The sequence below is a fragment of the Bradysia coprophila genome, chromosome II (genome assembly GCF_014529535.1).
Source record: "Bradysia coprophila strain Holo2 chromosome II, BU_Bcop_v1, whole genome shotgun sequence".
NCBI lineage: Eukaryota > Metazoa > Arthropoda > Insecta > Diptera > Sciaridae > Bradysia > Bradysia coprophila.
The window spans coordinates 1,886,559-1,897,030 of NC_050735.1; the positions used below are offsets into that span (position 1 = coordinate 1,886,559).

General features: G+C 35.1%; 1 protein-coding gene across 1 annotated transcript; it reads left to right on the forward strand.

Annotated features, from left to right (window-relative positions):
• Positions 1–1,699: 1,699 nt before the first annotated feature.
• Positions 1,700–6,715, forward strand: LOC119079356 (zinc finger protein with KRAB and SCAN domains 1). Its single transcript, XM_037187244.1, has 8 exons — positions 1,700–2,612; positions 3,357–3,497; positions 3,567–3,988; positions 4,058–4,224; positions 4,487–4,565; positions 4,639–4,696; positions 5,428–5,466; positions 5,532–6,715. Exons 1-8 carry the CDS (start codon positions 2,444–2,446, stop codon positions 5,663–5,665), a joined length of 1,209 nt encoding a protein of 402 aa, XP_037043139.1. The 5' UTR covers positions 1,700–2,443; the 3' UTR covers positions 5,666–6,715.
• The last annotated feature ends 3,757 nt before the right edge of the window (positions 6,716–10,472 follow it).

Consider the following 10,472-nt stretch of genomic DNA (forward strand, 5'->3'; position numbering starts at 1 on the left):
AGTCAAACAAGCGCTCCTAGGCAGGAGCGGTTCATTTCCGAAACGTCAAATAAGGGACCTAATACACGGGATGAAAATGAACTCAAATGAACACTGACATAAATTGAAAAGAATTATTCGCAAAATATCAAGGGCTACTAGATTATTCAGGTGCCTAGTCAAACAAGCGCTCCTAGGCAGGAGCGGTTCATTTTCGAAACGTCAAATAAGGGACCTAATACACGGGATGAAAATGAACTCAAGTGAACACTGACATAAATTGAAAAAAATTATTCGCAAAATATCAAGGGCTACTAGATTATTCAGGTCCCCAGTCAAACAAGCGCTCCTGCCTGGTTAACTTTACTCTGTCGTGATAAAAATAATGAATAATGAACAAGAATACTCTATACAGGGTACTGAAACTTGGCAGTGTGTCACACAACTGCAAAACACTGTAAAAAATCAATTCATACAATTCATTCGTACCCTGTTGTCGACTATGATCACTTTTGCTTGAAGTGCTTTGGTACCACTCTTGCTTGAAGTGCGTAGATAAAACTGATAACGTCGTACATCATTTGAAAGAACAAATTACAATTAAGGCTTATGGCCTACTATCGGGTCAAGTTAACCTAGAAGTATCACGGCTGTAAACTTTGGGGATGCGCGGGTGACACACCACGTTTCATACTAAAAGTTCACCACAAGATACAAATTCGATTTTGGTGGATTTGTTTGTATGTAAAAGGTATCTAATAAAATGACGATCTGCGTGACCTCCTTAAAGTTTACAGTCTGGAAACGTATCAGGTCGGATCGTCAAACATTTTGATCTGATATGGTTCTTGAACTTACAGTTATCAGGTAAATGTGACCGGCTTTTTAACTTTTTGAAATGAACTCAAGCCGACAGTGAATTAATGCGTTTTGACTATATTTGAAATCGAATTCTAAAAATAGTCCCTATCGACATGTGCAACGGTAAGTTAGTAATTAAGTATTTCTTATATGTCCTATGTCCTAACTTAGGACTCCTAGCGGATGCACTTCCAGCTGACAAAAAAATTCCTCGACGTTTGTGTGACTAGACTGAGTTGATCGAAAACCGAATTGGACCTGTTCCGAGCCTTACTATATACTCTTAGCGGTATCGGGTAACCTGACACACGGTGCCAAAAGAACGCAATTTTAAACTACGTAAAAGGTGAACTCGCATACGCAAGTTTATTGCTGCAAATTCTTTTTAGCCATGTCACCGATTTAATGACTCCTTTTACAAAATTTTGGTATCGAAAAATTGTGTGCGAGTTCACCTTTTACGTAGTTGAAAAATGCGTTGTTTTAGCACCGTGTGCCAAGTTACCCCACGCCACTCTCAGCATTTTATGTACAGAGCGAGACATAAACAATTCTCTGATTTGAAATGAATTACCAACATTTTGTGATAATTTTACCAAAGAGACATACAGTGTAAAAGCTGTTCTAATAAATAAAAAAGGATCTGAACCGAGCTTTTCCTCGCTGTCTTTTCGAGATGAGTGTCTAGTTTAGCAGCGACTAGTTATCTCTTATCGACAATGACATCAAAATGAGAGATGAGCTCTGGTTATAGTGATCTTTTAGCAAAACTCTATGCTCTTGTCGTTGGTCATATTGTATGATCATGTGTAACAAATACGAATCGTTTAAGTTTTCAAAATATTGCAGATCACATGTCCTGCAAACGATGCAAAATTAACCGGTGATACCGTGTATTGAATGAAGATTTCATGCAAAAGTTGCGCTAATGTTATGGTAATATCTTTTGGCGAGTACGTGAGAGGTTTTAATCATTTAAACACAAGCCAAAGTGCATGTACATACTCCATGAATTATTCCTACACGAACAAGGGGTGATAGACTAATTTATATTCAACCCCTTGTAGATTCTTGTTGATTACACAGTATGGACTGATATATGCCTCGAGTATATATACAACTTCGCTATATAGATACTGAGAGCATAATATGTGTGTACCGACTGCATGACATTTTGTGAATGTATACGTTGTATAACTGAATACAGTAAAACTCAAGTGTCCTTATGTAACACAACCGTGCAATGTCATACATAATACACACATATCCAACTAACACCGACCTCTATATACAACATTCGTAGAAAGTCCTTATAGGTTGCATACGCACCACTCACGCAGAACATTATGAGTTTTCTTTTACTTCCCCTTTGTGTGAAAACCGAATTATGTATATCACCCAAACCAATACAGTTTTTCCTTCCGTGAAGATCCAACAATAAACGTTCCTTTTAACACGGAAAAAAATATAATTTTGTGTTCAGTTTTGTCTTTTGTAAAATATAGTTTTGATTTAAACGAAATGTGCGATACAATACGACTATTTTGATAAGAAACGGAAATCATTCGAGTCTGTTCGATATAATAAACACAGTGGACAAATTATGAATTTTTCCGCATTTGCCAGCCCATTTGCGGGCATACATCCATTTGCGGCAAAATTCAGTCATGATGCTCCCGGAGTTTTTTCAAGTGCCACCAATATGAATCAGGATATGCACAACAATCGCTATCATTCGAACGGAAATAATTTTAATCAAATACCTACCTCAAGTACGTATACGGATAATAGTGCACGGGATTCCATATTTATATCCCGATACGCTTTCCCTTTTTGTTTTTCGATTATGTTTTGTGTGGAGTAATGGCAATGGCGGGTATATCGATTTTTAACCGTGGTTTGTGAATCGCTCTCATATGTGTAATGAGTCATTTTAATACTCTCATGTAATGGATGTTTTGATGAACATGTACGTTGTACGATGGCCATTTTTTCCCTCATGGTACCTATGGATATTTAGATGCCTTCCTTCTATCGAATTAATTATTTTATTCAAAAACGTGAGGTAAAGTTAACTTTACTTCACGAAGCCAAAACCTTACCTCAAGTTTTTGAATAAAATACCTAAATTGGCTGGCAATGGGACAAATGATGGAAACGGCACTTCTTGTGTGTTTTCACACAAGAAGTACCATTTACAGCATTTACCCCATTGGTAAGGAATGTACTAGTACAATATATCGTCCGTTTAAGTTTTTATTGATTTTACCATCGAAACCAACGGTTCAACCACTACTTTTCAAGGAAATCGAAACTATTTTCATTACCTTCCAACATCATTGTTTGTTAGTTCGTGTACATAAACTCAATGATTCAGAATGATTCATTGGGATTGAATGATTTATCGGGGCTGCGTTTGTTTAGAAAGAAATTCCCTTACTCCCTTGTGGGTTACCCAATTTATTCGATGAATTTTCTATAGTTCTGCGTAATTCCAAATGTTCCATTGTTTTTAGTATCCAATTCATCGATGCAGTATGGACAAAATATTTCCATTCCATACTCACAGCCACAAGCTGACAACAATATGAACATGTTCAATGTCGACCACAAGAACAATTTAATTAAAACAAAGATGGAACGGGACCGCGATGATGGTAAAAAAGAAAGAAATTTAATTCAAACCTAGCCCTAGGCTTCAATAAATTTAAAACAAAAATTTCCAGTGATCAATCAACAAATACTCCAAAATGTAAATCAGTCCTGGCAAACGTTAGCAAATCCCGCAAATTCTGTGGATTATTCATCGCACATATTATCAGCTACACTGCCAATTTCCATTCAGCACTTCCTTAAGTATTCTGAAACTATAAAGAAGGAACAAGTGGGACAACCATTGAATTCAGGTAACATACTGGGTGGTATGGATCCTACTGGATTTAATATCAAAAGTGATATGATGGGATTGAAAAATGGTATCACTTCACACGGAGGAATGAACGGTATGATACACTCGGGAATGAATAATCATACCCATGGTTTAGATAGTGGAAATATGGTGGAGACTACCACAACTGTTCCAACTGCAACTACAACGACAACGAAGTCTGGGAAAAAGAAGAAAATTAAGCCACCAAAGGTCAAAACTGTAAGTGAACCCGACGATTACATTTGCCTAGAAACTTTGTGGAATGAAAAATTGTCGTTACCATTAAAGGAGAAGAAACCGCGACCAAAACCAGGTGAAATTAGAGAGACTAAGGCATTAGACGGCTCAACGCTTTATTGTTGTCCAGAATGTCAAATGGCCTATCCGGTGAGAAGTTTAATCGAACAACATGTAATATCACACGCAATAGAAAGGCGTTTTGTTTGTGAAATCTGGTAAGTTAATTGGAATTTTCGATTAACAGTTGACGTCAGTGAAATTTGGACATGCATTTGTTTCAGCTGTTTTTCAGCTGGTCCACTCATGCATCCATCTTCGTATGCGTCGGTAAAATAATTACACGCATGCGCTTTGTGTAAGTTTTGTTTGTATGAGCGGACCAGCTGAAAAACCATTGAAGCAAACTTATGACTAAATTTCACTGACGTCCCCTGTATTGTTTTGAGTTAAAGAAAATAATTTTATTGGTACCCACAGCAATGCTGCCTTGAAAAGAAAAGATCATTTGACTAGGCATAAGCTAAGCCATAGTCCGGATCGGCCTCATGTGTGTAATGTACGTAATTATTAAAATTACAAAATGGCATCGAGCGTAAAGAATTAATTTATGAATTTTCTTCGATTTACAGATTTGTTTGAAATCATTTAAAAGGAAGGAGCAATTGACATTGCACGTTGTAATTCATAGTAAGTATATGAATCGCTAGTCTATTCCAAAAACATTTCGCTTCCACAAACTTTTCGTATTCTGCAAAGAAACTAATTTTTTATCTCTTCGGGTTCTCTTGATATTCAACGAAAAGAGTAAAAAAAACACAGTTTTTAGACCTTGAGCCACAGCCAAAATTTATTGCTCAAGATAACAGCATGGCATCCTAGCATTGCTTCTTCATAGTGTTCTACCGAAAAACACTTCAGACCTCACTTTTATACTAGTCCTTCCATGGTCCTTGACTAAGTGACTATATTTTCGGTCAAGACATTTTTAAATAGATTTTTCAGTTGTTTAAAAAATGATCACGTAGTCCAGGGGCGGATCCTAGAAATCTGCTGACTTAGACTATAGGAAGTTTATAAAGCTATTGCACTGAATCTTCAACGACATAGTTATCGACGACTTCCTGAAGAAACGGCGAGTGCCTGAACACACGTTGACCTAGAGTGGTTTCTTAAGCCACTCGTCTTTTCTTGAGGAAGCTCCCGTTACACCACCACAAACATTTATTGTTGTTACTCAAAGCCAATACATTTTGACACAAAACGATCGTCCCACTTTTTCCAGAAAGGATGCTGATACAATGTTATCATCGAAAATGTATTATTTTCCCGCGCAAATTTAGACTACAATTTAGCGCTGCGTTGATTCGTGTTAAAAATTAATCAGCCAATTTACTAAAAAACAAATCTGTCTTTATCAGGTGGTGAGAAGAAACACGTTTGCCAAGAGTGTGGAAAAGGTAACAAAAACAAAATCAGATAATGTCTAATGACTATATAATAATTCCCAATTCAATTGTGACAGGTTTCTACCGTAAAGATCATCTACGAAAGCATACCCGTTCTCACATTGCCCGACGTGTTAAATCTGAAGTATCGGCACAGTCGAATCCTAACACGAATAATATCCAAAATACCAACCAACCCAACAATTCTTGATCCTCGTACAAGGATTTTTGGTAAATACGAAGGTTTCTTTTAGTCATTTCGTTTTGTTTCGTTTCTTTCTTTATTTCGTTGAGTCTTTGATAAGTTAATTTTGTTACTGTACCGGTGAGGAGAATGCTCATTTTTTATGCTAAATTAGTTGATTCAACTCTTATTTGATTAGTCAGTTACACTTCATGCTTTGTGATATTTTCTTTTAATTAATTAATTTTACGTGCAATCGCGTTTTTTAAATTAACTGCATTTCCTCAACCAGAGAATGTTATTTTAAATAACTTAAAAGACAAGAAAAAACCTAAATTTTAAACTTAAGATGTACATATTGAACATTTCCAGATCAATTGATCTCGAAATTGAACAGTACACAGTCGCAATGTTAAAATTGTTTCCATCAATAAATGGGGCAACATTTGGATATAATTGAATTCTAATGATAAGTAACTAGTTGTAAGATGTATTTTAGACCTCTAAGATTCATTACGAAATTTTAAGGCATGAGTTCTGAATACGATCAACCGTACAATTCGATCTTCATCTATCAATGGCCTGGAAAACATTTTAGTTTTCTCCGAATAAACACTGCTTGCAATCCAACAAACCTTCATTTCATACAAGAACACCACCTCACTTTAAAATTGATATCATGCACAAATTTGCATGAAAAGTCAACTTTACAATAAAATACGCCAAAATGACTATAGTCTCAGCGTATACTCGCCTGACTTACCCGAGAATACTGACGAGTTCATCTTGATTTTGTCATCAAAGAGTGGAAGAGTTGGATGGGCCACAGTCAGTAAATGAATCTTCTTGAACGAAAAACGATTTAGCCTGATGGACAGTTACGAGTATTGGCTGGCTACAGTCTACATTTTGGAAAAATAGAAAATCGCACTGCTGACCACAAATATGTTAGTTTTCAATAAAAAATAAAAGATTTTGTGTTAGTTTAACCACAGTTTTAACCAGACAGGAGCGGTTCATTTTCGAAACGTCAAATAAGGGACCTAATGCACTGGATGAAAATGAACTCAAATGTATACTGACATAAATTGAAAAATTTTATTCGCAAAAAATATAGGGCTACTAGATTATTCAGGTCCCTAGTCAAACCAGCGCTCCTGCCTGGTTAACTTTACTCTGCCGTGGTTTAACCAGCATTTAGAAAAGTAAGTAGCTCAGAGAGTTTAGTGAGTACTTGACGTAAAAGCGGTAAAACCGACTATTTTTTGTTTGTTTAGATATTTCACTTTAAGTTTGAGGAAAGTATGGTACTTCATGGAAACCCCGCTTAAATGTAGTGTAGATATATATGCATGAATACATATTCATCGTATATTTGGGTTACGTCGTACGAGTCATTCAATGTATAGACATCCACCAAACACACTGCAACTACCCAAAATATGAAGCTTAAGTGAACTTTAGGAAATCCTATGTGGTATTGTCTGACACAGGACTCGAACCTGTATCTTTTTGGTGGAAGTCTAGTACGTAGGCCATTCCGTCCCGTTTACTAAACATACTGTCCATTGCTTTTATAATGGTTTGGGGTCGAGTCTATAAAAAGATGATTTTAGACTACATCCAAAAAGTTTTTGGTTGTAAACGTGGTCTGTACTCTCTACACTAAGAATATCATCAATTGCTCTGGTTCTATTATTGATTGGCCACTATACGTGTTTGTGTTATGTGTTTGGCCAAGGGGTGCGGTTGGTCGAAGAACAGTGTCAACATTGAATGATGACTTAAAAATAGAAACAAAATATTTTTTACAAAAGATGAATAATTAGGATAAGGGAAATAATGTAAAAATAAATAAGTTTTTGAAAGGTGAACCTAAGAAATCTTTTAGGATAAACAAAAAATTTTCACTAAAAAACTTTTCAATAAAAAAACAACAATTTGCAAAGTCATTAAATTATAGTAAGACAAATCATAACAAATAATAATCAACTGAAACTTAATTCAAAAGTACAAATGTTTACAAATTGTAGATGCAAAAAATACGAGAATACAAAACAAACATAAGAAAAATAGGAAAACTTAAACAAAAATAATTTAAAAAAAGAAGAAAAAATTCCATATTTATATACCGATCGCAATGAAAGTCTTTATATATTTATATAAATAAGAAAAATTATAAATATATTTTAAGAAATTATATATACGAGAAAGTCTATTTTTCATAGCATATTAAGGAAACATTGCCCGTAAATTATGAGAAAAGTTTAAGATTAAGAAAGTTATATTCTAAGTTTAGATAGAAATACAAACAATTCAAACATGCCGATTAGATAAACAATAAAAACCACTTGTGACGCACTTAATTTACCAAAAAGATATTACAGTTCAAGGCAACCACATTTGTATCTTCAGCTGTGTCTCCGCAGCTGGTTCACTTCTACAAACACGCTGATTTGCATAGACATATACAATATATACATATACATGTTTAGTTCAAGAGGATGCACCTGACAATTTGACCGATATAAACGATTCTAAGGGCATAGTTGGAATGAGTGGACCAACTGCTAATACAGTTGAAGCGAATTTCGATATAAATTTGGTTAACCTTAACATAAAAAAAAACTATTTCTCATTTTTTTAAATATATTTAATGCTAGGAAAAGGTGTGAAAATTTTGGGGAATATATTCCCAAAATAGTCCTTGCTTTACCTGCATACCAAATTTTACGTTCACATGTTGCTTCAAACACACAAATCCACATTGAATTCGCTTTTATTGTCGTATCATATTTTATCGTATAAGCAACAAATGGATTTAATTAAATTATTTCCAAAAATTAATCTTTAAAATTAATTCATTTTTACGTGAGTATTAGTAAGAAACAAACAAAAACAAAATATTGCATTTGTCAACGCAAATTTTAATTCATTAATTCCGTGTATAAATTAAGCGTATTTTCGTTACTCGCTGCAATATATTATTTTAAAAATTAAAATATTTTTCAAATTTTTCCAATATTTTTATACTTTTTGTAAAACTATTTAAGTACGGTAATGTGTAAGTGCATACATAATTTCTAAGTCATTATGTTTCTTTTGAATATAACCATTATACAGTGACTGGAATTTTCATTTAATTTTTCTACTACGGAAATAGAAGCTTTTTACAAGTGCCAAACAGTATTTCAAAAAAATTGTCTCAAAAAATAGTTCTTACAAGTTCTTGGCAGGAAGAAACAATTTTGATCTGCATTGCCTGGCGCATCAACTGAAGCTGGTATGAACGAAACAAACATCTTTGTCCATCTTTAGCAGCAGAAACTTTCCATATGCGAACGTAAAATAGTGTTTTCCGTACCAGGCCAGGAAATGAAGATTTTTTTCAGCACCAGTCCCAAGTTTTCCTTAAGCGAAGCGAGTAAGGAAAATTAGGATGTGTGCTAAAAAAATCCATTTCCTGTCGAGGTACGAACAATGTTTTGTGCACAGGACAATTGAAATAGACAAAACACATCCATTTACTTGAAAAATTTCAAACTTCACATTCACCGTATTAAATTTGTTCACTCATATAATCATGGAAAAATTCATTCAAAACCATCTCACACGATGAAATGAATTTTTCATGCCTTGGGCATAAATTACAGAAATTTTCTCGTAATTTCGGCTCTCGGCATGAAAAGTTGTATACGCGCCTGTTTTGGACGGTTGATCTTAGGCACTTTCGCTAGTCGCCCTCACTTCGTTCGGGCTACAACTCGCGAAATTGCCTAAAATCAACGTCCAAAACAGGCACGTAAATAACTATTTATGAAACCTGACATTTCAGAACAAAAAATCATGGCAAAATGTCGTATTTCAGTTGTCCGGTACACAAAATTATTTAAAAGATTTCAATGTCAAGAAAAACCTTTTCAGTTTAGATGTTCGAGAAACCTCTGAGATTACAAAGATTTTTACTCGACCTGCGTTCGCACGCGTAATGTTTAACATTTTAAGTGTAGTGTAGTCAAAAGTAATCGATGTACATAAACCTTCTGCAGATCACATGAATTATGAGACGAGACCTTACTTTCTGGTGAATTCGAATGTGGTGAATAAGATGGCTGGAAATTGAAAACTAATTTCAACGCTGAAAGAACTCTATAGAACCAGGCCCTACCATTGGGGAATTAATTCCCAAAACTATAGTAATTTTGAACCGCTTTCATCAACTTCACATCAGTAGTCACAATGCATTAATTTTCGGTTTTGCAAGAGACCCACTTCCCACTTCCTGTGGTATTTTCCCCTAACCAATGCCTTCGATTGGCTCTTTTAACAGTCGTTTACACCTCATTGCAATGTGTCTCATTGCATTTTCTGGCCTTAATTTAGAGAATAGAGTTTTGAATTTAAAATAAAGAAAGTTTCACCGTTTTTTAATAACTTCATCAGACGATGGACCTGGACCACCAGATGGTCATAGTTTTTAGACCCACAAATGGTATAATTTTCATTTTCTAAAGGTTTACTTAAAGCGACTTAAATTCAAGTCTCAGTTCTCATGCTCGATTGCCTCTAGGCTGTGTAGAAAGATTGAAGTACTCAAACCAACTTCATCTTTCATCTAAACACAATACATGCAAAGTCTTACGTTTTTAGTTCTGACTACGATCGTTTTAAGCTGCGAGCGCACTTACACCGTTTAGCTCTCCGTTTACGTTTTAACAATGGAAAGTGGGAGGAGCTTCCATTGTTCACTCGTAAACGGAGTGCTAAACAGCGTAAGTGCGCTCGCAGCCTTAGACACAGAAATCACGATACTGCTCCGTATCCACACGCACAT

What these genes read in the sequence shown, in the direction of transcription:
- LOC119079356 (XM_037187244.1), top strand. Translation starts at nt 2,444, where the DNA reads ATGAATTTTTCCGCATTTGCCAGCCCATTTGCGGGCATACATCCATTT. An exon ending in TAATCAAATACCTACCTCAA is followed by an intron (nt 2,613 to 3,356) that starts GTACGTATACGG and finishes CATTGTTTTTAG; the next exon opens with TATCCAATTCATCGATGCAG. An exon ending in GGAACGGGACCGCGATGATG is followed by an intron (nt 3,498 to 3,566) that starts GTAAAAAAGAAA and finishes AAAAATTTCCAG; the next exon opens with TGATCAATCAACAAATACTC.